This window comes from Mustela erminea, chromosome 4 (assembly GCF_009829155.1).
Source record: "Mustela erminea isolate mMusErm1 chromosome 4, mMusErm1.Pri, whole genome shotgun sequence".
Classification (NCBI taxonomy): Eukaryota; Metazoa; Chordata; class Mammalia; order Carnivora; family Mustelidae; genus Mustela; species Mustela erminea.
The window spans coordinates 117,461,961-117,489,562 of record NC_045617.1 but is presented as its reverse complement, the minus strand read 5'-3'; the positions used below and the strand labels follow the sequence as shown (position 1 = coordinate 117,489,562).

The window sequence follows — 27,602 nt, the reverse complement described above, 5'->3', positions numbered from 1 at the left end:
TGGGCAGAAAAGGGTGGGGGGGCAAAAACGCGAGAGCTGCACGCTTTCGGCGGCCATCACGCTGCGGTGCCCAGGACCAGCCTCTTTAAGGGCCTAGCAGTAGCTGGCGCAAAGCGGGGTGTTCTGAGCCACGGGGCGCCCAGGACGGCACCTCCTCGCCTTTGAGCCAGTCTAGTTGTGCAGCGCGCGGCAGCGCCCTCTAGCGGCCGCAGACGCGGTGCTACCCGGGGTTGAGCGCTCGAGCCTAGGGGCGCGGTGGGAGAGGGAGCTACAGGAGTAGGCATCTCGCGAGAACAAGAGCCTTATTTGAGCGCATGCGCCAGTTCCCTTACTCTCTTTTCCGGTTACTGCGGCGCGAGAATCATGAGGTGAGTGGCGCTTGGGAAGCTATCCACGGTCATCCGCGACTCCTGGCACCGTGGTAGGGAGGGGGACTTGCCGGCTGAATTGGCGGTGGTCTTTGCCCCTGCTTCGCTGAGGGGCATTTCTCGCCGGGCGTCGTCCTGCGCTGCCTGGCGTTCGAGTCCGACTCTGGGACTTGCATCGAAGTCGCACTCAGAAGGCCTGACGTGGTGTCCGGAATGCCCTCGGGGTGCTTTTGAAGGCCCGAGGCTTCCGATCACACCGAAGCTTCCAGGTGCCGATCCGGGCCTCGCAGGTGCTGAGAGCTCGTCTTGTTTCTCTCTCGCAGCAGCAAAGTGTCCCGCGACACCCTGTACGAGGCGGTGCGGGAAGTCCTGCACGGGAACCAGCGCAAGCGCCGGAAGTAAGCGGGGCTTGATGGGGAGGGCAGCGGCGTGCGAGCCGCGGGCGGCGTCCTCACTCTGTCGCCTTCTCTAAGGTTTTTGGAGACGGTGGAGCTGCAGATCAGCCTGAAGAACTACGACCCTCAGAAGGACAAACGCTTCTCGGGCACCGTCAGGTTGGCACCGCTCTGACCCCAGCCAGCCCTCCTTGCCCCGCCGTGACCTTCGCCACCTTCTAGGCCCCTATTGAGCGGAAGGCGGGCGGACGGCCATGGTGGCACGGACGCGCTTGGGTAGTTCAGACCGCCTGCCCCGGGTAGGCGTGGCTGGACGGACCCCCACCCTGGGTCTTAAAATAAGAGGGGAGGCGTGGGGAGGCCTTGGCCGAGCCCGCCGGCTAGTTTGAGAAGCCAGGCTAGCTGTTGGTGAATGTGGACGTTCTGGGTAAGGCTCCGTGGCTGCCGCGGCCCCAGACCCCTTCACCTGCTTTGGAAACCCAGGCGGGGCTTGACCTGTTCTGTCCTCTAAAACGCAGGCTTAAGTCCACTCCCCGCCCCAAGTTCTCCGTGTGTGTTTTGGGGGACCAGCAGCACTGTGATGAGGCCAAGGCAGTGGATATTCCCCACATGGACATTGAGGCGCTGAAGAAACTCAACAAGAATAAGAAGTTAGTCAAGAAGCTGGGTGAGTGTGGCTTGGGCTGGTTTTGTATTTGGCCAGACTGTTGTCATGGGACTGGTAGAAAAGAGACGTGGCTGCCATTTGGATTTTAAAATGATGGAAGAGGGGGCAGAGAATCATGGAAAAGATGTGTTGTGGTGAGTTGACTTAAGTGATAGTTTTAACCTATATTTGCTTTGAGGATTCTTTATAAGCAGGTGAGCTCCTCTAAGCTCACCAGTCAGGTGAGCTAGGATTTATGCTTAAAGCTCCCTTCTTTCTTTTCTTCATCTTTACCCGGTGTAAGCATTTCACAGATAGGAAACTGGTACTCTGGTTATCCTGTAACTAGGAAGTAGGCAGTATTTGAACTCCTGGAGTTTTAACCAGTGTGTGCATTTGCTATTAGAACATGGGAATGGGTCAGCCTGAGCTTCTGACAACAAGTTCGTGTAAATGTTGAGCCAGTAAAAGTCCAAAGGATAGAGATAAGCTGGAATAAGGAGAGGGTTAAAAAGACTTGGTATGTGGGGCCGGGGAAGGGGTAGAGTTTGGTGGTTAGAGGCCACTTTTGTGGTTGGTTGACAGCTGTTTGGAGGTTGCCTTCGGGGGCCAGTTCCTAAGATCCAGTGGCTTCTTTTTACCAGCCAAGAAGTATGATGCCTTTTTGGCTTCAGAATCTCTGATCAAGCAGATCCCACGAATCCTGGGCCCAGGCCTGAATAAGGCTGGCAAGTTTCCTTCCTTGCTGACCCACAATGAGAACATGGTGGCCAAAGTGGATGAAGTGAAGTCTACCATCAAATTCCAGATGAAGAAGGTAAGGAGGTCTGACTACCATGCATAGGTTAAGTCTTGGTGATGGTAGGCAGTACCAGTCCTGAAGTTTACCCCCATTCTCTGAATGGGAGCTCTGGTTTGCAGAATTTCTGTGGATACTTAGGACATGTGACAGTCACTGAGCAGAACTGAAGCTTTGGACATAGCCCTGGTCTTTTGGCCTGGGATTGTTCCTGTTCATTAGGGTCACTGGAGTTGGGGGAGGGATGGGTGGAGCCTGTAGATATGTCTGCTCTGGTTCTTTTCCATCTAGCCACCAGCCTGATTTGACTTTACCCTTCCCGCAGGTGCTGTGTCTAGCAGTGGCTGTTGGCCACGTGAAGATGACAGATGATGAGCTCGTGTACAACATCCACTTAGCAGTCAATTTCCTGGTGTCCTTGCTCAAGAAGAACTGGCAGAACGTCCGGGCTTTGTACATCAAGAGCACCATGGGCAAGCCCCAGCGCCTGTACTAAGGCACAGTTCAATAAATCCTAGTGCTACTGTTACCTGGGCTTTTTGTGACTAGGGAGAGGGAGGTGCTTTGTGAGCTGACATCGGGTGCAGTTTCTGGCACCCCCTGGTGGGTGGTCATGTTCTCCATACTGCAAAAAAGGAAGTGTACATTCTGTCTTCAAAACCATATAGTCTTATATTTGGATATTTTATAACTTCTAATCGTAGGGCTACTGAACCTTGAGAAGGGAAGATTTGGGCTAAGACTCCAGCCTGTAGTGCTTCCACTGTGTACTAGTGGAAGGAGAGGGGTAGGACCTTCACACTGAGGACATGGATTCAGCTCTAGGCAGCATGCTGCTTAGCCTGAAGTATGCTTAACCTGAAGTTGCTTTTCTGTACATCATGCTTTGATTCCATGGGTTTCTTGTTGTGTCCCTCTAAGTTGTACATCTTGGTTCTTGGTAGGGTTCACAAAAACTATTACAAATGGAGATTGGGTTCCTAGATTCTTCATATGGGAGTGGTGCACTTGATTTGTCTGTCTGACCCTAAATTTAAATACTCTATATTCAGAGCAGTAATTTACTCTGAGATGCTTAGGAAGACACAAGTAGTAGACCTGTACAATATTGTAATTGCCCCTGTTTCCTAGGCAAGCTTAGCAAATGGGCTGTGGATCCTTCCAGACCCTCTGCTCTCCAAGTAGCCTCCCCGCCCTTGACCTGATGCCCTACCCTGGTGGAGGTTTTGTGTTTGTTTTTTAAGATTTTACCTGAGGAAGGAGGAGAAGCAGACTCCCTAGTGGAGGGTGGGGGTGGGGGATGAGGCAAGGCGAGGCACTGCTCAATCCAGAACATTGGGATCATGACCTGAGCCAAAGGCAATCTGAGGCACCCAGGCATCTTTTCCTATTGGAGTTCTTGCCTCCTGCACCCAGTACGGGAAGGTGGGTTTTGGTGCAGAAAATACCTGTAACTTAAGTCTGCTTCATTTAACTTTGGTAAAGTAACAAGTTCATCCCTCCATCTTAATATAGCTGAAGCTTAATTTTGGTTTAGGTCGGGGGATTGAGCCCTTTAATGGGCACATAGGATTATCCCTTTGCCCCTCGCATTCACTAAAATGAATGGGTAGATTTAAAAAAAAAAAAATTCAACTGAAAAGCTAATCCAAAGCATAATCAGAATGTACCTCAAAACAAGCTTGAGCCATGAATGATAAGATTCTCACCAATCACCAATTTAGCTTTTAAGTTATAGTAATTTTGCTTAAAGGTAAAATGAGTACAATCTAATCTTGGAATGAACCTTGAATTTGGGTTCTCAGGGTTGATAGGTGTAGTTTGCTCCTTCCTCTGGTCTGTTACTATAGTATTAGGAGTGATAAAATACCTAGGCTTGTCAGACAGTGGTCCAGAGGGAGGGGAAAAAAGCTGGCATATGAAACTTAGGACCCAGTTTTATTGGAAGAAGCTTTATGCAAAGTAAAAGTGATTGGAAGTTTACATATGTTGGCCATGTTTAACTCAGAGGGAAATGATTATCTGGGATTTTCTGAAGTTCTGTGATCTTCGTAATCAGAAGGAAAAAAATACTAACGAGACAGATACTTTGACGACAGAAGGAATGTAATCAGGATTGACATCTGCCTGGTCTCACTGTGTGCACTCAGGCACTGAATACAGCAGGCCTGAGAGCCACAGGCAGAACAAACCCTCTCAAGCTGGCTGAGTTGGGCCACAACTGCACCTCTGGCAACCAATCCTGAGGGCCTCTGGACAGGGTTCTGAGCCCAAGACCAGAGAGACCATTTCTGTTACACCAGCCACGGTGCCGTCTCGACAACATGAGACCAAAAAAAAACAAGGGGTTTTTTGTTTTAAAGATCTTATTTGATAGAGATCACAAATAGGCAGAGAGGCAGAAAGAGCAGAGAGCGAGCCCAATGCGGGCCTCGATCCCAGGAGGACCTGAGCCAAAGACAGGCTTTAACCCACTGAGCCACCCAGGTGCCCAAGCCAAGGGTTTTAGAGGTGGTTTCTCCCAACCTCCCATGCATACTCCACTATTTACCGGGCGCGAGGAGACGGCCTGTGATTTGCCTGTGGCTGGAACCCCTTCCACTCCCTGAGTTTGAATCCCGCTTCTCCCATTCAGGAGGCATGTGAGCCTGAATGAGTCCATTCTCTCAAATTGATGTCTCATTCGAAATCTGATGGCACCCACCTAAAAGACAGTAGGACTAAATGCGATGCTTTGCACGGTGCCAGGCTCTTGATGCTCAAACAGCAGGTGCAAGATGGCTGCAGACAGTTGGGTTCCAGCCCCAGCATGCAAATACCTACTTGCTTGGTTCATTAGGTGCTGATGAATGGGGAGAACAAGGTGGCTTCAAAATTAGTCCTGCCCTCCTGTTTGAACTGAGCCAAGGATTAAACGTTTTTTTTAAAGTTTTGGAAACTTGGGGGGAAGGTAAGTGGGCGTTTTTAGAAAAATACTTGGGAACTTGAGTCACCTGGATTTAAATTCTACCCATTCTATCAAGCCTTAGGTATTGGAGTAGGAGTCCTTAAAAACCCACTATACTAAGCAAATGCTGACTCACTACTTTTGCTGGGCTGTGGGGAATCTAGAGCCCTGGGACCTGCTCCCCAGAGGCTCAAATTACCACAATAAAGAGTAGGCAGCAGAAGGGAAAGCAAAGGGAAAACACGTGTGGAGGCCAACTGATTCCACTGTGAATGAAGCTGGCTATTTTAACCATCAGTCTAAAGCTTAGTGTGCACCTGAGTGAGTATTCAGGGTTCAGGTATCTGGAGAGCCTCATTTCTCAGGCATTTATGCTACAGGGAAATAAAGAGCTTGGGTGAAACCTCAGTGCCTAGGCTTTGACCGTGGAACTGGCTCAAAAAATGGCATTCCCTCTTTCCTGGGAACATCAGAATGCGAATGGGGCAGGAAAGACAGAACTACCGTCCTGGTCGTTGGGGTCCAGCCATCTTGGCCCTTCCTTGTAGCTTCCCACAGAACCCTGAGAAGGGGAGAGCCACTTCTGGGAGAGGGCCTTGGGCTTTGGGCTCATGAGACAACTTACTCTGGGTCCTTCCTTTAGGACCTTGAAATTAGTCATCACGGATCTCTGACTTCTGGCTCTCATATATTTGTGTCGGGGGAGGAGGAGGGGATGGGGCAGAGCAGGGTGCGGTTGGGGGAGACAAGCAAACTCAACTCCTATCTCAGTTGAGTTCTCTGCATGAGACCTATATGATTTTAAAAGAAATTAACCGAAGGCTGTTTACTCCGGGATAGTGAAAGCCACAACACACGTGATGATGCCTCAAGCACCCAGTAAATAGAATTACCTGTTAGCCCAGAGATTGGATTTTGCATCCAGTCCTAGGTCAGCACATGGTCTGGCCTAGGGTCCTTCATAAACCACTTTCTGACTCCACGACCCCCCACCCACCTGCCTGGAGTTCTAGGCACTGTCCCCATCTTGCAAGTAACAACAAAAGGCTACTTGATGATTTAGTCTACCAGGTGCATGGACTTGAGAGTCAGGCTGACCAGATTCAAATCTTGGTATATAGCCAGCGACCGGTTCAATGAAGAGAACCTTTAACTTCATCTGCAAACTTGGTTGAGCAAATGAAAATATAGAATGTTCACTTAAATCTAAGCCTTAGATAAATAACTTATGTCCCCTTACCCTCCCCTTTCTCTGGTCCCTGCTGTATGAGTACAAGCTGGCTCAGCGGGGAGAGCAGGGCTCAGCCAGGCAGACAGGAACATGTTGGAATCTGGCTTCTGCTAGCAGCCATTCCCTCAGGAAAGCACTCATCCTCCCTGAGGCTCTCTTCTCTGCTATCAAGTGAGAACCAGGAGTAGCCACATGAAGACTGGAGATTGAGCAGGGGCTCCATCTCAGAAGTGTGTGACCTTGGGCAAGTCACTTCAAAGAGACAATTTAACAACTGAACCTAGGCCAGCACTGGGCACATTTTAGCATTCAACTCCCAGCAGGAAGGGGTCAGAGAAAGGAGTCTGCAAAACTTTAAGGGATCTTTGAATCATACCTATTTTGAGTGTGGGTATGGATGCCCCCCACCAAGGCAAGATGGGCAAGGGTAAGAGGGTGGGGTGACACATCAGGATCTAATCTGGCAGGAGCACCCACATGAAGATAATCCAATCTGGAGAAGTCTGTCACACACTGGTCACACAACTAACCCACAAACAAATAACTTTAATTTTTTTTCTTTTTCTTTTCTTTTTTTTTTTTTTGGAGCAGGAGCCGGGCCTTGAGGACCCCTGCCCCAGCCCTGTGCCATGTTTACGATATAACCCATCACAGCTGGATTTAAAAAATACACAAAAAAATATAATATACATTATAAAACCTAGGTTGGGTTTGGAAGTGGCCTGAGCGATATGCAAACTGTGAGGACCTTCAGGAAGCTCAGGGGCAGGCCGTGTAAGGAAGGGAAGGGGCACAGTACTTCATATGAAACTCGTAAATGCCCAGAGGCGGCTGGTAGACAGGCCAGGCCGGCTGAGGGGCCTGGGTGTTGGAGAGGGGCAGCAGGGAAAGGGTGAACCTTCAGTCCCAAAACTGGGTCTGGGGAGCTGCTGCTCCAGGCCTGGGAAACTGGAGGTGGAGAGAAACGTTAAGGGAATGAACGCACCGAGGGTTCACCAAATCCATGTCTTGGCCATTTGAAAATACCAAATCCTTCTGCTACCCCTTGTCCCTGGAACGCTGGTCTGCCCATAGGCGGGGACTCCAGCTTCCTACTTGACCCGCCGAGCTATTTTGGAGCCTGCCCCTGGGGGCCTTCTCTGGTCAGGAAGGTGCTGAGGGGCTCAGGTCCCAGATGTGGGCTGGGGCAGCTTGGAGGAGGTCCGCATAGGGGCTCCTGAGGCCCTGGCCGCACTATGGGCTGACAGAGGGCACCTAACAGGTGCCAAGTACCTGCTGCTCCTCTTTTCCTGCTGGTCAGAAGCAGCTGCTCCCCTGAAAGGTGCCCCCAACCTGGCTGGCTCCAGCCCCCTGTATAGACCCTGTCTCTCACCCCCTGTGGCTGCTCTCCCACTCCAGGGAGGTAGTGTATACCTGGGCTCTGGGGACAGGCAGCCCCGGGTTAAGAATTCCAACTCTGCCCCCCTTGCACCGGTCTCTCAACTTCTCGGAGTCTCAGCCCATCACATGAGACATCCAGACCCATGCTCACCTTGCAGGGTCTGAGAACAGGGCCAGGCACTGCAGGTACAAGAAGGTGTGGGCCCCTCTCTCATCTTCTCACCCTAGCCCCAACTCAACACTCTCCTTCCTGGAGCCTCTGTACTCTGACCCCCTTGATCTCCATTCTACCCTCCCCTGCCGGCCACACATGCCTGAGCCCGAAGGGGTTGGAGCCCGCTCATTGGAGGCTGGGCAGAGCTGGGTGATGGTTCAGCATCCGGAGCGGGCTGCCCCACCACAGAGCCCTCCTCTCTTCTCCCACAATTACAGCGCAGAACAGTGGCAGGGAGTGTGTTTGCTGGGTGGCAGATGGGGAGGCCTCCTGGGTCCTGGGCCTGAGGCCTGGTAGGCAGGATGAGTCCTCAATCCCAGACCTCTGGAGGTGGGAGTGGGGTGGGGGTGGGGGGCCAGGCAGGTGTGTGGAAAAGATGCTTGTCCTGGATCCTGGTACTGGGGCCAAGAGTGGCCTAGTCTTTGACGAGCTTGTAGACATGGTGCTGGGCCCCGTGCTCGCTGGTGGAGACTTCGAAGACGAAAGCAATGACGAGCAGGGTCTCCTGGGAGTCCCGGCTGGTGACCACCTGGGGGCCAATAGGAGGATGCGATGCAAGGGATCAGGTGGCACAGGGCCACCGCTGGCCAAGGGGGTAGGAGGACTAGGGGGAGGAGGGTGGGATTGGGCCTGAGCCTGAGAAGACCCTTCTCCTTTCTGGACAGCAGTCTTCTCAACCGAGCACTGGGGCTGCCCCCCACCTCAAGTGAGGCCCCCGTGCCCCCACGCACCCTATACCCGCCCCCAACCTGCAGGATGGTGAAATTCTCCAGCACGCTGTTCATCATGTACTTCTCCGGCAGGTGCTTCAGCTTGTGGATGAAATTGATCATGTACTCGCACATGGGGGAGCGATGGATGCGGTACACGAAGCGGCCGTTCTCCAGCCTGGCGTACTCCGTCTGTGTGTGGCGCAGGGAAGGCGTCACCCAACGGGCCTGCTCCCCGCCCCTCTGCGCCACCCCGGGCCCCCACTCACCTCTACCTTCTCCACCACCTGCTTGCCAAAGGAGCACACCTTGGTGGAGACGCTGATGGTCATGCTGTCGGCCGAGCTATACTGAGAGCTGACCCCATAGAAGGCTCCAGGGCCCTCCTGGATGGTGCTGTTGAGGTCCGCCTGGGAAGGGGTGGAGGTGTGAGCCGGGCCAGCGTCAGGTGTGGGCCGAGGCCAGGGGAGGCTTTGCCGAGGACAGGGGAGGCTTCGCCGAGCCACATCGGTGTTCCACCCCAGGGCCCATCATTAAGGCCAGCGCCCTGCCCACAGGCCACAGGGTCCCCGGTGGGCGGGGTAGGCCTGGTGTGCTGAATGGGTTGGGGAAGAGGTGGTAGGGAGCAGAGAGGGCAGCTCACCCAAAACTTGACGAGGAAGAAGGCGTTAGGGGGCCCCTTCTCATAGAGTTCCTTCAGTCCACCTTTCTTCTCGGGGAACTTGTCATAGATCTGTCGCACATCGACAGCCTCCAGCGGCGGGTCGGAGAAGGCGGGGTTCGTCTGGCCGATGTGCACGAAGAGGTGTTTGCTGTACTGTGGGGAGGGCCCGGGACGGGGTCAGGAGAACACGCGGGGCCGCGGGCCTGAGGGCTGCACTGGGACACGACTGCCCCGGGGCTTCCCCAGCCCGGGCCCCCAGAGCCGTGGCCCTGGCCCACCATGCCGGGGTCTCCCAGGCTTGCGCAAATCCTCACCCCCACCCTCAGGCACGTTACCGTGTCGGGGTCTCGCTGCACCTCCATGAAGGCGGAATACTCAAGGAGCCGCAGCCGGGAGGAGGCGATGGTGCGGTCCTGCCACACGGGCACGGAGGCAGCAGCTGGGGGGAGCGGGGTCAGGGGCTCGTAACCTGGGAGGGCGAAATGGACCCTCAACTGCATGGGCGTGTGCTCACATCCGGAGCTGCCCCCAGCTGCAGCGAGCCGAGCCGTTGTGCTGACTACAAAATGGGGCCCCTTTCGGGTAGGAACATGGGCGGCACCCCCACCCCTCTGCCCCATCTCCTTATGCAGTGTACAACCCGCACAACTGTGCACGGTGGCCCCAGGTACTATACATAGGCGGGGGGTAGTTTAGAGGTCACTGTTAATGTGTATTCAAACAGAAAATACGGAAAAGTAAAAAGGGAAAAATAAAAACTATCCTGAATCCCAATACCCAGACAGAGTGCTACTCTGTTAAGATTTTGGTGTATCTCCAGAGAAGAATTTTATAAACATACATAAATGTAATATCTTCACTGATATGTACGACATTGTAAAAGGTAAGGGGCCTGTCCCTGACAGTCCCAATGCCCTATCAATACCACGCCCCTCTCCCTCCCCCTATAAACACATGCAGGCCTTGCGCCCCCCACCCCCCGCCTTCTGAGCAGCTGAGTGGGTGTGCAGGGGCATCAAGGGTCTTGTGCAGGGGACTTACTGCTGAGCGTCGGCGGCAGGGGTGGCTGGATGGGGTAGGCTGGCTGTGCAAAGGGCTTGATGCTGCAGACGGGAGTGCAGCCTGGTTAGAGGGCCCCCCCCCCCAACCCCCCCCCCCCCCCCCCCCCGCCCACTTTCCACTTAGTCCCTTGGGAGGCTGATCTGGTCTCCACAGGGAGCCACCCCACCTATCTGCAAAGGCCAAGAAGTGCATGTAGACAGGCTAAGTCTCCCGTTTTGGGTTTTCTCCACACTTGAGCTTTTATGAAACCCTGCTGCATCTTATAACTGAGGTGCACGCTGAATGAGGCCTTTCAACCCCACCCTGAGAGCTGCCCATGAAACTGAGGGTGTGTCTGAGGATGAAAGTCCTCTTAGAACTGAGGGAACCCAGCATATTCGAATCCCCCACGTGCTGACTCGGAGACCGACCCAGGGAGCAACCGAGGGAGAAGTGACCAAAGGGCAAACGGACGGCAAGTGGACGAGGAGGTGGATGAATGAACAAACACATGAGAGAACAGACAGATGTGTGGCTCTCTTCCGGGTGCTCCCCATCCTCTATTTTTGAACTAAAGCTTGGAAGCCACCTCAAAGAGGACATCCCAGTGGCGAGGGTGTGAGAGGGATGGGCCACAATACTCACTCCTGAGAGGGTCCAGGCTGCTGTCCCAGGAGAGGGGGGTTGCTCCAGAACTAGAGAGAGGGGACAAAGACCAGGGGCCCCTCAGCATCCAAGACCTACGGCCACCGCCCAGCCCCAAAGGCCCTCCCTCACCTCAGCAACCCCCGCCCCTCCCAGGCCCCCTGTACCCGTGAGGAAGTGGAGAAGACGGCTTGGGGCAGAGGGGAGGGTGGGCTGAACTTGTTCTGTAGGACGCTGGCGGAGACAATCTGGGCGGATGACATGGAGGCCATGCTCTGGAGGGCTTTGTCCTTGGAGACCTGGTCCTGGGGAGGAGAGAGGCCGTGTGAGGATGGGCCAGGTCAGAGATGGGGCTGGGGCTTGCCTTGGGGCCCCTCCCAGGTCCTAGAGCTCTGTTGTGTTGGCTCAGGAGAGTCTCAGCCCCTGCCGGGGCCTATCTCCTGAGTACATCACCCCTCTGAGCACAGTCCATATTGAGACATTATTTTATTTTATTCCATAACCCAGTATATACCCAAACATTTCCCCTTATGTTATCTGTCATGCACTCCTCTATTTCCTATTCTGTTTCATCACTGGTTCTCAAAATATGGTCTGTGGACAGATGGTACCAGCATCACTTGGAAGCTTAGAAATGCAAATTCTCGGGCCCCAGCCCAGACCCACTGATTCAAAAACTCTGCACGGGAAGCCCAGAAATCTGTCTTCACCAGCCCTCCCAGCAATTCTGATGCGTGCTAAAGTTTGAGAACCACTCTATCTCATTTTTAAACAGTGCTGGTTGCCAACCCTATTAAGTTGATTTCACAATTCATACTCTGGAAATCCTGTGTTAGGTGCTCTCCCCCTGACCTCGTCCCCCAGGGGAGGGGCAGACTACTTACCAGGTTCATGGCCTGCAAAGGAGAGGGAAGGTAGATTAGAAGAGGCACACAAGAGGGTGACATAGGGTAGGGATGCGACCTCCTCCACCCCCATCCACTCAACAGCCACTAGCCTCTTGGGTCTCAGGATCCCAGAGGAGCTCAGAGGCAGCTGTGGACCCTCCTCCCACCTCCCCACTGCTACCCAAGCGGAGGGCTTGCTAGCTGGGGGTGCCCTGCAAAGGGCAGGATTTGAGGGAGGGCAGGCAGGAGACCTAGAAGGCGGACCACGCTGGTGCCCCTGGGGGTCTGTCCGTGTCCTCTGGAGCTGTGATACAGGCCCAGGGGCCTGGAGCGCAAGGCCCAGCCTGCTGTGCAGCCGAGAAGCAGGGAGAAGCCACAGTTTACAGGGGCCCTGAGCCCGTGCTCTGAGATCCTCTGCTGCAGGGCAGCCAGGATTGAGCATCCAGTGCAAGGAAGAGCCAGGGCCACCACAGCAGCTCTACTGGCCAGTGTGCCCGTGTCTCCTCCTGCCCATCTGAAGGCCCCGTGCAATTAACAAGCAGCAATTAGGAAGGAGGAAAAGGAAAAGGAAGAAGAGAGGTGGGCCTTAGTGGCCCCCGGATGGTCTTCCTCTCCCTCACTATAGGGCTGGCTGTCACCCTGGGCTTCTGCTTAGTCTCCAAGGGCTGAGACCCTCTGTAGCCAGAAGTGGCCTTCGGGCTTCATGCTGCTGTTTGCGTTTGAGACACCCTCCAACCCACCATAGCCCTCCAGCTGCCTCTCTGCCCTGCGCTCAGAAAGCAGCAGGGCCAGGCCAAGTGGCAGGGGAACCCCTACCTTTAGCTTGGACTGAATCTCTCGAGATTTCCGCCTGGCTAGAACCTGCAAGTGGCTAGAGACCTGTAGAAAGAGAGAGAAAGAGAGAAAAAGAGCAGAAAGGGCAGAAGAGGCAAGAACAGAGCTTCAGCCAGAAAAGAGGCATAGTGAGAGCCGGCTGTAGCAGAGGCCTGAGCTGTGCAGAGATAGCGGTGGAGGCGCCGAGGAGGGACCGGAGGCCCTGGTCAGGTGCCCAACATACCTTGATGCCAACCTGGTACTCCCGCACCTTCTTCCGAGCTAGAACCTGTATGTGGCTGGACACCTAGGGGCCGCCCCGCGCCCCGCCAGAGAGGAAAACACAGACAGTGAGGAGGCACGGCATGGGGTGGTCATGGGCAAGGAGCATCCCAGCCCTTGTCTCTGGGACCAAATGGAAGCCAGGGGGAACCATGGGGCCCTTGTGAGCAGACACCCCTGAGCCCTGCTAATTCTCTGCCCTCTTCTTGGCCCTATTTTGATCAAGAGCCTGCCATAGCCTCTAGGACCACTACGTACAGTTGTACAGGTCATTCACTGCACTAACCCAGTAAGGGCTAAAATCCAGCCCAAGCTCTGCCACTCAAGTTATGTGCCCTGGTGCCAGGCTGCATTTAACCCAGAGAAAGGGTATCTTTTTATTTTTCCAAGATGAGTGACTTTTTTTCACTGATATTCTTAGAGGGGCACCTTTTTCTTATCTTTTTTTCTTCTTTCAAGGTTCTTTATTTATTCAAGTCATCTTAACACCCAATGCAGGGCTCAAACTCACAACCCTGGCTCTACTGCCTGAGCTGGCCAGGCGCCCAGAGATACTTTTCTCTGACTGGCATCACCAACAGCCATAACATAACAGCCATAACCAACAGCTCGTGCTGGACATCAGATCATCCATCTGGGCCATGGCTTCCATGAAAGCTCACCCTGCCCCACTGCCAGGACATGGTCAAGGGTCTGACCCTTAAGCCTCAGAGAACCTATTTTCCCCAGGAAAACAGAAGGAACACATGGATCCCCAAAGCTGCTTCACTTGAGCTCCTGATATACAATGGCTGTGGGCTTTCTCTGCAAAGTTGTTTTTATCCCCACTAAGATACAGCTTCTTTTGCTTTTTAATCAAAACCTGAAAGTTACTATGTCTGTTGTTTCCCCACAGCGCCCCACCACCACTAGCTGGTTAGGAACCAGATGGCTGTGCCTCAGTCTACCTCATTGGGCCCCAGAATCAGATGTCTGTCCAGCAGGGTTACCTGTCACTTCCTATGATGACAACGGTGACATTTACTGAGGCACTAGACTGTTGTCAGCATTTTACACATACCTCATCTGACCTGTACTAAGAAGTCAGTCCTAAAATAATCCCCCAAGTTACAGATGAAGAAACCCGAGCACAGAGCAGTTAGGCAGTTTATCCAAGGTCACAAAGCGGAGGGCTGGAGCTAGGGTTTGAACCTAGGCGGCCTGACTCCCGAGCCAACTTGCTCCACCACCAAGCTATGCTCCCAGGATTCTTCTGACCCTTAGCACAGAGGACCACTGCCAAATGGTCAAGACTGTGACAACTGAAAGTCACATGGGACTTAATCCTAATATAATATTTAGCTGTTTTTCCAGCATGGAGGCATTGCATTTGCTATTAATTGCTGTATGTATCTCTAAAAACCCTAACACTGCATTTTTTCAACCAAAAGTGAGACAAAAACCCTGGTCTGTCATCTGGTTGCTCTTTGCAACACATAAAGATGTGCTCTGTCCTCGCAAACATAGGATGGGTCTGTCTGTCTTATCTATCTATCTATCTACCGACTTATCTAATTTTTCTTAAGACTTCATCACGACCCCAAGATGAAGAGTCATCTGCTCTACTGACTAGCCAGCCAGGCGCTCTGGATTTCTGCTCTTCAAGATGTAACATTAATGACAATAGCAGTGGCACATTCTTCCATCATGCTTACTCTGTTCTAAGTGTCTTCCCATATTAGCTAATTTAATGGCCGAGGAAAAGAAACTGAGGGGAAGGCACCCCTTGCTCACAGGTGGGGGTGAGGGTATTTGAACTTGGGGATTTGATGAGTCAGCCCTCCCCACTACAGTCCCAGGCTGCAGGAACAGGGCCCCTGTGGGTGGGGTCCCCCTGCTGTATCCCTAGCGCCAAGCACAGAGGCAGAGCTCTAGAATTTGCTCACTGAATAAACACTGCCCTAGGAACTGGCCCCAGGAGAAAGGTTGATAAATGCCGGAGCAAATGGGGGAGGCCCCTGCTCCCATAACGAGGGCGTGGACTCAGAACCTTCGAGATGGTGGGATGGGACGGGTCGGCTTTGTCATCTGCACATGTAGGGATCTGGCAAAGTGGGGGTGCCAGGTCCAAACCCCACCAGACAGGGAGGGTGGGAGGGCCGAGGATCAGAGGCACCCTCCGGTCCTCCAGTCTCTGCGCCTAGCCTGCCTCTCTCCCGGGCACCCCTGCACATCAGCCACCCCAAGCAGCCCCCTTTCTGGGTTTCCTGCAGGATGGGAAGCCGCCCAGTCATCTCTCCCTGCCACCACTGCCTCCCTCAACCTTGCCACCACACCGGCCACCACCACAGCGGACCTCTGTCCCTGCCTCTGCCTGGCCCTCCCTCATCCGTTGCCCCAGCTGCTCCCGGGCCAGCATTCCTCGACAGCTGCCACCTGCCACTCCCTGTTCTAGTCCCTTCCATGGCACCCAGCTGCCCCGGGGGGAAAGCTGTCCCTCAGGCCTCTGGCCAACCTCTCTCCCTGTCCTCAGCACTTCCCACCCCTCTCTCCATGCGCCACACTGCTGATGGATGGCTCTTTCCGCCCAGTGGACTCAATCCTGGATCCACTGCCTACCAGCTGAGTGACCTGGAGGAAGTTACTTAACGCCCCCCTGCCCCCATGTCTTCATCTGGAAGATGGAGAGATTACTAGACCTACCTCCGAGGCTGCTGCAAGGAATACACAGATTCACATAACCTTAAGCACCATGGGGGTTCAGGGATTCAAAGGATATCTGACTTCCTCAGCCTGCTAGAACCTCTCCACTTTTCTCTGCCAGGCTGAACCCCAAATTCCGTCTTAAAAATGCACAGCAACCCCTTCCTCCCTTCCCCTACCGGGTCTAGGCTCTGACAACACACACTCACTCTGGGCTTGGCCATGCTGCCCTGCTCTGTACCCGTGTGTCACTATCACCTTCTGCCTCGCTGACTGGTCAGGGGGCCACTCCGGGCAGTGACCACACCGGCCTGCCCCACGGGGCTCATCTCTGGTCACTGACCCCCAAGGCCTTGGGCGGCGTGGTGGCTGCTTAGAGAGGGCGGTGTCCCCTTCTCCACAGGCTGGGGAGTGTGAAGTCCCTCAGGAGAGGAAGGGGGACAGGGAGGGGCCGATGGTGGCAGATGAGGGTGCGCACATGGGCAGAGGGCCCGGAGCGCGCATCCTCCTCTCCCTACCTGTTTTCTCGTCCGAGTCTTCCCGGTCCTCAGTTTAATGTAGCGTGCAATCAGCTCATTTCGACCTGGCATGGGGTGAGAGAAGAATGAAGAGTTGGCCATGGGGGGCTGCTGGTGGCTGCAAACCCCACACCCTCTGTTGCAAAACACACAGACCCCCTCCCCCATCACCACCCTTCTGCCCCCTCCCCACCCTCTTCACTTCAGGAGGCACACGCAGGTGTGTGAGAGGTGGTGGGGAGCCCTAGGACCTGGGCGGCTGTCGGCTGAGGGAGGGGTGAGTAGGGGGCAGCAGGGTGGGAGGGGACAAGGTCAGGGGCCCAACAGGTTTCCCTGCAGAAAGACAGCTGGGCTGCTCACTCCTAGACCTGGTGGCACCTCCATCCCCCTCTGTGCGCGACGGGAGTTCGGAATCTCTAAGTGTAAGCATCTGTGTGCGATCGAGGCCTGCTGCACATGTCCCCAAAAGTCTGAAAGATGGGTTCCTGTCCTAGGTGTCCTTGCAATGAGGGGACACCCTGGACAAGTCCCCTCCCTTCTCTGGCGAAACGGGCAGGAAGGGCTCAGTGTGTTCAGCATACCTCTCACACAGATGGCCTGTGTCAGGATGTCCCTGAGCCCATCACTGTGTCCCTGAGCCTGTCACCCCCATGTCCCGGCTTACCAGTGTCTCTCCTGCCCTGTGAGGTGCTGACAGATGCTGATTCAATACCTTTTATCCCCCCAGTCCAGGCCCCCAGACCCCAACCCCACAAGCTCCCCACAAGGGCCACATTCTCCAGATTCCTCCTCCATGACAGAACCAGCCCCACTGCTCCTCCCTTCCTGCCTGCCCCTCTCCACCCCACTCCCTCCGCCCAGTCTAAACATACCCTGTGGGGCTGCCCCGGCCATCTGGGAGGTAGCCATCGGGGAAGCACCCGGGGACATCTGCCTGCCTTGGGAGGGGGCTCCGGGGCTCCAGTGGGTGCGGCACAGTTGCTGGGGACAGGGGCTGCGGCAGCCCTTACCACTTGGCCCAGCTGTCTCCTTTCCACACCCCACCACGATACTAGCCGCCGGGATGGGACAGGCCCAGGGCCTGCCTCACTCAGCCATAGGCTGCCATGGAGGGTTGGAGGGAGCTGGCAAGCAGCCAGGCCCAGAAGGGTTGAGTTATCCCAAAAATGCAGCTCTGGGAGAGCCCTCTCAGGGCTGGACAAGAGGGGGACACTCCCTTCTGGAGGCAAGAGATGGGCAAGGTGGCAGACAGCAGGCCAGGAGAGCAAGAGAGAGCTGGGGGGGGGGGCGTCTGAGGAATGAAGGAGTCCCCGTGTCCCTTCAGCCCTCTTCCTCACACAGGCCCTTGTCACAGCGTGGCCTGCCCTGACCCCATATCCATACGCTGGACAGAACTCGCCAGTAGGACACCCCGGTCTCACCCCTCGGGCTTCCCCACATGTGGGAAGGGACCCCCTCCCAGGCCTTTCTGGAGCACCAGGCACTGACCTAGTTTCCTATGTCCACTGAGTCACCCTGAAACCTGCAGGCCAGCAGGGGGAGGAGAGGAGGAGCAGACGGGGGTGTCAAGGTGTGGGCCCCAATCTGGTGGAGGGGGCCAGCCTGGCTTGTTTATGAGGAGGACCCAGACACACAGGCTCACACGCCCAGACTCGCCCGTGGCGGGCTGGCAGGCGGCCCCACAGGACTTCGCCAAACCGGTTGGGTGAGGGGGCAGAGAGCAGGGGGAGGGGCGGGAGGGCCAGGCTGCCTCCTCCAGGCACAGCCAGTGTCCCGTGTCTCCCTACACGCACCGTACATCTTGCCCTCGTCTGACAGGATGATCTTGCGGCGGCCGCAGGGTGGGTAGATGGCCAGGGCCTCCTGGAAGCTCTGCTCGATGTCGGGGCTCCACACGCCCTCTGCGTCGTTGTCCAGCCCCTTGTCCAGGCCCTCAGGCCCATCCTCCCGGGCCTCCCCGGGGCTGCTGCTGGCATTCCAGCTGTTGGACGCTATTGTGCTGGTTGCTCTGGGCTCTGGGCCTGAGCCCACTGGGCCGCCGGAGCCTGCGGGGCAGACACAGAGGGGTGAGGGCCGGGGCTCTCCCAGACCACAGTCATCTCCCAGCCGGGGGACAGGTGCTGCAGTTGGGGAGGTGGAGGCAACCAGGCTTATTCCGTGCTGTGCAGCCTTAATGAGTTACCTCACCTCTCTTAGCTTTGGTCCCCTAAGAGGGGGAAAAGGTCTCCTTGAGGTTGTGAGGCTTAAAATTAAATGAGGTCAGACAAAGGACCAACCACAATACCTCATAGCTACACAGCACTTCTGCGGGCACAAAGCATATTCGTGTTCACTTAATCCTCAAAACTAAGGCAGGGAGGGCAAGGAGTGATACCCATTATTCAGAAGGGACACTGGGGCTTACAGTCGTGATGAACAGAGTTGCCAGGAAGACTGCTTGGCTCTGACTTTGCCAGATCTTTCCCCTGCCATCGGGGAAAGAGACCCCCAGCCCCCTCATTCTCGCCCCTAGCCTCAGTGCAACCCTGCTGAGGACCCCCTGTGGGAGGGGGAGGGCCTGGGACCCAGGAAGGGTGTGGTTTTGACTTCCCTAAAAGACAACTCCCAGGAGCCCAGCAGAACCTAAACAGTGGGCAGAGACGCCCAGGAATCGCAAGGAGGGAGCGATGCTGGCCGGCAAGGGAGCAGCCGAGAAGGTGCCCGGCCTGCAGCCTTGCTCAACTCCACCGGCTTCTCCATCCCACTTCCTGTTCCTGCACCTCCCGCCCCACAGCAGCCCATAAACCACCCACACGCCCGCCCCTGCCCTGGCCCACATCGTGGAAGGGCCAGGGCTCTCTAAACTCCGAGTTCCCTGCACATGCCAGGCTGGGTTATTAACCGAGACCACACCCGGCAGGCCCCCCAACACACGTAGCTCCAAGGCTCGCCCCACACCCCCTTCAGCCTCGGACTCTGCATGCCCAGTGTCCGGGGAGCTTAGGAGCCCCAGATGGCTAGATCCAGGGACCTGGCTCTGGTCTGCAAGGAGAGCTAGGGTGGGGTCGGGGGGGTGGGCAGGGTAGAGGGGTGGGAGATCCTTCGGAAGCTGTGGAAAGGAATTCTTTCCCCTCAGACAAGAATTCCAGGCCCTGCCAAATGGACAGGGGTCCTCTGTGCTGGGCCACCTGCTTGTTTAGGGAGGCTTGACGAGCATCGCTAGTGGCATGGGATGGGGAGGGTCTAGGGGGCCGGATTATCAGATGGAACCAGAGTCAAGACTATTACTCTAATGAGAACACCTGCCCCACATCAGGCCCTGTTCTGGGATTTTATACACATTGACTCATTTAATCCTCACGATAACCTATGCGGTGGAGACTATTATTAGCCTCACTTTACAGAGGAGGAAACCAGAAAACAGAGAGGTTAAGCAACTTGTCTGACACACAGCTTGGAAGAGCTAGAGCTGGGTTCTGAGCTGGGCACTCTGGCTTCAGTCTTCTAACCAGAGGGAATGAAGCCGAGAAGCTTCACCACCTGGAGCGAGAAAGGAGGCAACCACCCTGAGCCCGCCCAGGGGGCCCAGCTCTGGGCCTCCCCTCTAGCCCAGAGGCTGGAGCTGCTTCAAGGACCCCCACCCGGCTGTAGCCCTTTCTGTGAGGCCCCCAAGACCAGGAGGAAGAGCTCTCCCACACCAGAGGCAGCCAGGGAGAGGGGAAGCCTTGCTCCTGACCAATGAGAGGGGCCATACTCCTCCATTCCCAGGCCATTCTCCCCAAGACCCCCCACCCCCCAGGAAGCTAGATCCCTATCCCCTCCTTAACTCCTGAGGCCAAGTTCTTGGAATAAAAATGTGAGGGCACAGAGACTCTGGGAGCCCAGGGGCGCCCATATTGAGGTAGTTGAGAGCCTCCCCCAGGATCTGACACTGCCACAGGCTGTCAGAAGGGAGGCAGGAGAGGGGCTGCGGTGCTCTACAACCCCTCCCAGCAGAATCCTCAACCCATTCCCCCCAAATCCTTTCTTGAGGCCTCCCTCAGAGCAGCAGGGGCCCAGTGCATGGGGGGCCCTGGCAGCCCCAGACTTTGCAAAGCAACTTTCCTGCCTCCCCCAAGTCCCTGCCCGCCTCCCCTCTTCCAGGCAGTGCCCCCCCCCTTCTCGGGGTGATGTCAACCCCGCCCCGCCCCCCGCAGGAGCACTGTGGCCAAATATGGCGAACACAGCAGTGCTTGGGAGCTGGGACAGACTGGGGGGGGGGGGCGGGGAGGCGGCCCCTGGCTGGGACCGCTGGCAGCTGGTGAGGGGGAGGGGAGCCCAGGGGGCGGCTGCAAGGACGAGTCAAGGAGACAAGTGGGACCACCGTCTCTTCCGCTGGCTCGCGGGCACATGCAAGACTCACTTTCTAGGAACACTCCTGTGGGCAAAGGCACCAACACAGGGGCCCACAGGTGACCCCCCCACCGCAACCCCGCACAGCCAGGCACTGGAGCCCACGTGGGCAAGTATGCCGTGTGGGGGCCCGGACTGATATCCAGATGAGAACTTTTTGTACCCCGGGGCCCAGGCACCCCTGTGGGTAACGGCGAGCGGGCAGCTGTGCCGGGCAGGGCACTGAACTGGGGTCCTTATCCTGCTGCAGCGCTCAGGAGTCAGGCTGGAGGTTGTGGGAGGGGCACTGAGACCGGTGCATGCCCACCCCCTTCTCTTTAAACCCTCACACTGCTGGGGACCCAGCCTGGGGGACTGCGGGCTCTTTGGACAGCTGCAGGTTGGCCTGGACAAACGCGGGGCTCAGGCACCCTGCAGGGGAGATGGTGGCCCCAGCCTAGGGCTGATCATCACATCATCCCCACGGTACAGAGCAGGGCTGGCAGGGGTGGGAGTCCCCTAGCTGCCTACTGGTGCTCATGCTGCTGTCCTGAACCTCTACGTGCTGGGCTGTGCCACCCAGAGGGGTGGGAGACTGGGAGGAGGACCCAAGTGAGGGACGAGGGGGTGGAGCCTGGGAGGGACTTGGGGGTGGGGTCAAGAGAGAGAGACAGACCCCGCCAGGCAGATAAGAAAATAGACAAGGGAGACAGGAGAGTCCCAGAGAATACCCAGAGACAAAATCCCCACAAAACCTCGGAGTGAGCCCCAGAGGAGAGATCCAGAGAGAGGCAGGCTGACAGAACAGGGAGGGTGCTAGAGAGAGTTGGATCCAGAGATGGTGGAGGCCGGAATCATGGCTGACAGATTCAGACAGACGGAGACCAAGACAGAGAGAGATGGAAGCACATAGCTAGGGGGCTAAAAAGGGCAGGAAGGGGGAAGATCAATAAACTCAGATGCAGTCAGTGAGGGAGGAGAGAGGGAAAGAGAGAGAGAGTTATGTACATATAAGCCGACAACAGAGCCCAGGGTTCAGGACAGACCCTAGAAGGAAGGAGTGTCAGGAAAGCCATTGCTGGGGCCCAGGGTCAGCCACAACAGGGCCATGTCCAGGACACCCCACTCCTGTCCCATCTGTCCCACGTCTTCAAGACCACCTCCTATGTCTCTCTTCAGAGGCCCGTTATTACCATAGGCTGCAGGCCCCCACCCCTGGACCTGGGGCCCACTCTGCCTCTACCCTCCGTCAGACCAGCCATTCCGGCTTCACCTCTGTGAGGGCCCTCAGCTTTCTGAGGTCAGAAGGTGCCTCTGGGTGGCAGCAGGGATGGGAGCTAGGAGGCTTGGTGAGCAGGCTCTGGGGCCCCCGGGGGAGATAAGGGGCCCCTTGCTGCCCACTCCCCACCCTGGGGCCAGACTGCTGGAATAACTGGCTGGACAGCTCCAGTGATGGAGGCCTGCCCTGGGCAGCTGCACAGGTCCTAGCTCCCTCCCACCCCCAACCTCCACCCCAGGCCCCCGCAGCCTCCAGACCACCCAGCCCTACACCTCCCTTTCAAGGGAGTAGGGGAGACTGGCCTGAAGCTTGGGCTCCCCCAGCCCTCTGCTCTGACGGGGACGGAGACAAGGCCAGTCAAGGAAGGTGGGTGTCATCCCCAAGTCCCTGGCTACCCTTCCTTCCATACCAGTCCCACTGGGAGGACAAACTGAGCCCAGTGACCCTCCTGGGTCTACTGGCCAGCAGCTGTCCACTCCTGCAGGGCCCACAGCTCTCATTTGGAGGGAGAACAGTCACTCAAAAGGAAGGAAGATTAGTGAAATCAGCAGTTGCATCCCGAATCTCCCACCCCAAACCTGGGCTGGGCTGACCCGCTAGGGGGTTGAGGATGGGGAGGGAAGCTCCCCACCCCCTCTCCCTTTCCCTTCTTCCTTCTCACCCGCCCCCACAGCGGGGCCAGCTGTTCTCCAGCTGCCAGAGGCTCCCACCCTAGAAGGAGCCATGCTCTGGTTGGGACTGCAGAGGGGGCAGGAGGGGGATGGTGTCTGCCTTTAGCACAAGGACCCCTGGGGGACCCTGCCAAGTGGCCACACCCTGCCAGGCTGGGGAGGGAGTACCCTCCTCCCTGGGGCAGGGCCGAGATTTTTACAGGAGGAAGCAATTTGCAGAGCCCACTAGGAGGGAGGTGGGGAGGCCTCCTCCCCTCTCTCCCGCTTATTAATGTGCTTCCAATTTGGGAATCAAGACTCTGCACCCACCCACTCCCACTACTCAGGGCACAGGCTTCCTAGTGGACCAGAAGGGGCAGGACACACCCCCCCAGCCCTTCTTGTCCAAAGCTCATCCTCACTGTCACCACCCCCCCACCAGTGTAGGAGAGTGGGAGGTAGAGTCTCCAAGCCCTCTAACCTCCGCAGAGAGAAGGGAGGAGAGAGAGGAACGCCGGCAGTAGGAGATGTCCCTTCACCCCTACTCTAGGACTCTGTCCCATCTCATTTTTTTTTTTTTTTAAACTCAGTCACCTCTATGCCCACTGTGGGACTCAAAACCACAACCCCGAGATTGAGAGTTGCACACTCCACCAACTGAGCCAGCCAGGCGCCTTCTGTCTCCTCTTGTCCCACGCCAGTGAGGGCCGGGTGTCCAGCCTGGGGGTGGGGGCGGCAGCCCACGGGTAGCTTGGTTAAGCGGGTTTCACAGTTGTCCACTGCCACGCCCGAGGGTCTCCTCTCAGCCTGCCCCACCCGCCGAGCTGCCACCCATCATTCGGCTGATCCCCCACCACTGCGACAGTCACAGTGTCCTCTACAAACACCCAGGCTTCCTCGTGGCTCTGCTCGCTCACACACACATGCTCGCCTGCCACTGTCCCGCACATCCACGGTGACCTGTCCCTATCCTGTTCCTTCTTAAGATTTTCATTGCGCTAACACATGTAACATCCCCTTTACCATTTTTAAGCGCACATCAGTGGCATTAAGTACTTTCTTTCTTTGTTTTTAAGGGTTCACCGTCCTCCGCGCAGATGCCCCAGGCATCAGGGTCATGGGCCCCCAAATATGTCACACACGGTCTCCCAGGCATGCCTGACTCAGCCCTGATGGCTGTCACCCATGCTGGCCCCGGGTCCCAGCAACCACAGAGAGTGCCCACCCACGGAGGCCCCCAGGTCCCCCACACCAGTCCCCTGATGTGCAGGGCTGCAGGGGCAGGGTCTAGAGGCCAGGGTCCCCCCCACCACACCTTCTTCCCCACTCAGCTTCTCACACAGCTGCTCAGCGGCATGTCACCATGCATCTCCTCACACACGCCACACACCGTCCTAAGTTTTACACGTGTCCCGTACAGTTGCACACACAGCCTGTCAGAGCTCCAAAAACCTGAGACCACTTCATGTGCTGCACACACACACACACATATACACACACACAAGCACGCAGAGTATCACCTGCGCTCACCCCTCAGCACCTGATGTCACACAGAATGGCACCCGTTCTCGAACAATCGCAGTGTCCCTCACACACACAGAGCATCAGGATCCCTGCGGGGTCAGACCCAGGCTCATGCTGCTGGTCACTGAGAAGCCATGTCCCCTGTGATGGCCACTCATAGAGACCATGCGTACAACTTCTTTCTCACACACACACACACACACACACACACACAGAGGACATCACTCATGGTGGCTCCCACGTACATACAGTATCAGTCACACACACCAGTGTTCTAAAGTCACGGGCAGTGTCACACACAGTTTCTGTCCTGTACAAGTCCAGCCTCACATGCAGTCACAAGAACTGGTTTTAGCCGGTTCTCTCACACATGCACCCCCCACCGCCCCGGTCACCCACGCAGAATGTCCCACTCAGTTTCTCTCTCACACAAGTCCAGCGTCACACACGGTTGCACTCTCATTTCCCTCTATCGCTTCCTGTCCTTTCAGGCCTGGCAGGGAGCACAGGAAACAATCAGCACTCTAGGAAACCTCAAGGGCTGAGGCTTTGGGGACCGGTGGAGGGACAGGGATTCTCTGGCCTCCAGCCTCCTGTGGGACCCTTCAAGGACAGGCAAAGTCTGTTCCCCTCTCTGGTCCTCCCCTGAGGGGCAGCACCTCTCTTGCAGACAAGCCCAGGCTGGCATGACACCAGGACAGAGGTGAGGGCAGGGCAAGGCCCTGAGAATGGGGCTGAGTGTGATCTGCTGACCTCAGACCAGAGAGGCTCCCGCCATGGCTCCAGGGCTGCCTCTGAGGTCCATGGAGACCTGGACCCCACAACTTCTGCAGTTCCCACATAGGAAGAGACAGCAACCTCTTAGCTACTGCCACAGAAAGCTGCAGCATTTAGGGTTCTCCTCAAGGCTCCCCAGCAACCTGGGGTCTGGCACCCCAGATCCCTTCCCCACTCTCCTCATCGTGGGTGGACCCCTCTGCTCCTCAACACTTCCTAAGTGAGGAGGTGGGCAAGACTGATAGCTTCAGTTCCCTTCCAGCTTCCACACTGAGCCCTTCAGAGGGTCTGGGAGTCAGGCAGAGAGGCAGGCCATCCATGTGAGCTCGCAACACAATTCACCCCGGCCAGCCTTGCCAGACCCCAGGGTCACTGCAGAGGGCAAGTTCCCCCAGCTCCACCTGGCTTCTCTGTCGCTCGACGCCTGCTGCCTGCAACCTTTTCAGCCATACTTCACCTGACTTACAAACTGCTCAGTCACCCCCTGGTTTGTCCTCACTTTCTTCCTTAGATCACTGATCGTCCACTCACCTCTCCAGACCTCACCAGGTTCATGGTCCATAATGGAAGGAGCAAGGCCACTGACTAGAAGACCGAGACACTGGAAGGAGCTCAGAGATAGGAGACCTGAGAAGTCATTTGTTTTGAGCAGGGAAACTGAGGCCCAAGATGACACAGGTGGTTAAAGGCTCAGCTGGGACCAGATCTCTAATTTCTTGACATCCTCTTTGAGATGTCCCCTCCTGGTTCTAATGGTTCTAATATTTCCAGAATACAAAGGGTCCACAAACCTGAGCGAGGATGGGAGCACACAGACAGACAGGGGGGACACGGGGGGACACACACACACACACACACACACACACACACTGCTCTGTCCTGCCAATCACTGACCATCCTACAGAGCCAGTCCCCAGCCCCAATGCGCTAATTAGCATTAATTATTGTTCCCTCCCTAGGGGGGTGGGGGAAGGCTCATGAAGTTGAGAATCCCATTGGCTCTTAGCCTCTCCCTGAGGAGGGGGCATCCAGGGCCCCTGAAGTCATCCTCACCGGTGAGCCTGTTCCTAGAAGTTACATCTGTGCGTCCCCTGCCCAAAGAGTGAGCAGGGATCCACAAGACCGCAGTACGATGTCCTGGAATGACACCCTCCTGGGGGAGGGTCTTGGAAAAGGAGCTACAAGAATCTGGAAGGGAGGAGCACATAATACCCCTAAATGTCCAACTTTGGGGGACTCTAGATTTCCTTTTTGCCCCAGGCTGCCCCGGACTTTCTAGCCAAGGAGGTCCAGGCCCCCTGCACTGGGGTGAGACGTGTATACACAGGCCACAGGAGACGGGATACATTGAGCCGCCCTGAGCTCCAGCCCCTCAAGCTGTGTCCAGTCCCTACCCCCATCCCCTGCTTTCCTGGTCTACAAGTCCAGGCCTGACCTGGTTCTGCCTCTACCTGGAGAGAAAACACAGAAGGAAGTGCCCCTTGAGAAGTCCTCCCGCAAGGCCTCATTCCCTCTTGTCCAGAAAAAATCTCTGAGCCCTGGGCCGCTCTCCCAAAAAGGTGACAGAGTGGGGTCTCAATGACACTGCCCTGGGGCCTGGCTAGCTAAAAACCGGATGCAGGCAGGCACTCCTGGCCTTCCCTCCCCAGTGGTGGTGGTAGTGGAGGGGACAAGCCTCCTTCCAACCCTCTAAAGTCTAAACAAGGGCTCTAAGGAAGTGTAGCGAAAATAAGGCCCCAAAGCCAGCCCTCTTTGGAGCCAGGCTCCCAGAGCCCTGGTCTGGACTCCGAACCTCCACCCCAACAGGGGCGGCAGAACTGAAAGGAGCTGAAGCCCCTGCTTCTCAGGGGGCGCACGCCCAGGGCACGCAGCTCTGCTCCCAGACACACTCCACAATCCAGCGCAGCTACAGGCACCGCGCGCAGGAGCCGGCCTGGGCGTCGGGAGGCAGGGCCCTAGGCCTGCGTGGAGCTGGGGCCGGGCCGGCTCTAAGAGCGCGCGAGCCGGGAGTCCAAAGGGCGGCGGGGCCCGGGACTGGGAATCCCGGGTACGAGCTCCCCGATGGCAGGCCCCCCAAAACGTGCGGCCCCCAGACCCCTGCCTCGACACCCCAAACGCGGACGTTTGGGGTGTCGAGGGACAGGCGATGGCACCGGGGACACTCTCCCGGCTCCCCGACCTCCCCCGACCAACTCGTCCGGGTCGCAGGGGGGGGGGTTGGGGTGGGAGGGGTGGGCGGGGCTTCCCGGAGAGCTTCCCCCCCTTCCCTCTAAACTTCCCGGCACCCAGATCCGGGGCTCGGGCTCGAGCTGGACAATAGCTCGGGGACCCAGCCCCCCTTGAGTGCCCCCCCAGTCCAGAACCAGCCAACCAAACCACCTCTCCCAACAGGGCCTCCTCCCCGCGTCTGCCCGGCTTACCTGGTCCGAGCTCGGGGGGGCGCTCCGGCCGGGCCGCTCCGCCGGACCCGAAGGAGCTGAGAGGGGGACAGGGGAAGGGGGGTCTTGGGGAGGGGGCTGGCCGGAATGTGCGGAATGAGCCGGGCTGGAGCGGGAGGCGCCAGGCGCGGAGGAGGGAGCGAGCGGGACGGAAAGTTTGTGTTGAGGAGCCGGGGCGGGGGGTGGGGGCTGAGGGGAAGGAGGGGGCGGGGCGCGCAGGGGGGCGGGCACCGGCCGGGAGGGGCGGGGCCGCGCGGGGCCGCCCCCAGTCGGCGCTCGGGCTGCCCACCCGGCTGCTTCGCGACCCGTGCCTGCTCCCGGCCTTCCCGCGCCTAGGTGCTCCCCTCCTCGCCTTCCTGTGC

General features: G+C 56.8%; 2 protein-coding genes across 2 annotated transcripts; one reads left to right on the top strand and one right to left on the bottom strand.

Moving 5' to 3' along the window:
• The first annotated feature begins 274 nt into the window (after nt 1-274).
• On the top strand, nt 275-2,737 carry RPL10A (ribosomal protein L10a). Its single transcript, XM_032340533.1, has 6 exons — nt 275-368; nt 692-766; nt 842-922; nt 1,282-1,430; nt 2,054-2,226; nt 2,534-2,737. Exons 1-6 carry the CDS (start codon nt 364-366, stop codon nt 2,702-2,704), a joined length of 654 nt encoding a protein of 217 aa, XP_032196424.1. The 5' UTR covers nt 275-363; the 3' UTR covers nt 2,705-2,737.
• A 4,219-nt stretch (nt 2,738-6,956) lies between these two features.
• TEAD3 (TEA domain transcription factor 3) lies at nt 6,957-27,461 on the bottom strand. The gene is made up of 13 exons (XM_032340532.1): nt 27,223-27,461; nt 18,016-18,267; nt 16,223-16,287; nt 12,744-12,806; nt 11,925-11,936; nt 11,208-11,345; nt 11,041-11,090; nt 10,396-10,457; nt 9,690-9,823; nt 9,334-9,507; nt 8,960-9,100; nt 8,730-8,882; nt 6,957-8,509 (listed from the first exon to the last, which is right to left on the bottom strand). Exons 2-13 carry the CDS (start codon nt 18,020-18,022, stop codon nt 8,396-8,398), a joined length of 1,113 nt encoding a protein of 370 aa, XP_032196423.1. The 5' UTR covers nt 18,023-18,267; nt 27,223-27,461; the 3' UTR covers nt 6,957-8,395.
• Between the last annotated feature and the right edge of the window lie 141 nt (nt 27,462-27,602).

Coding starts and splice junctions, on each gene's coding strand:
- RPL10A (XM_032340533.1), top strand. Junction 923..1,281: donor CGCTTCTCGGGCACCGTCAG/GTTGGCACCGCT, acceptor TCTAAAACGCAG/GCTTAAGTCCACTCCCCGCC. Junction 1,431..2,053: donor GAAGTTAGTCAAGAAGCTGG/GTGAGTGTGGCT, acceptor TCTTTTTACCAG/CCAAGAAGTATGATGCCTTT.
- TEAD3 (XM_032340532.1), bottom strand. Junction 11,091..11,207: donor TCTTCTCCACTTCCTCACGG/GTACAGGGGGCC, acceptor CCCTCTCTCTAG/TTCTGGAGCAACCCCCCTCT. Junction 9,508..9,689: donor TGCAGCGAGACCCCGACACG/GTAACGTGCCTG, acceptor CCCTCCCCACAG/TACAGCAAACACCTCTTCGT.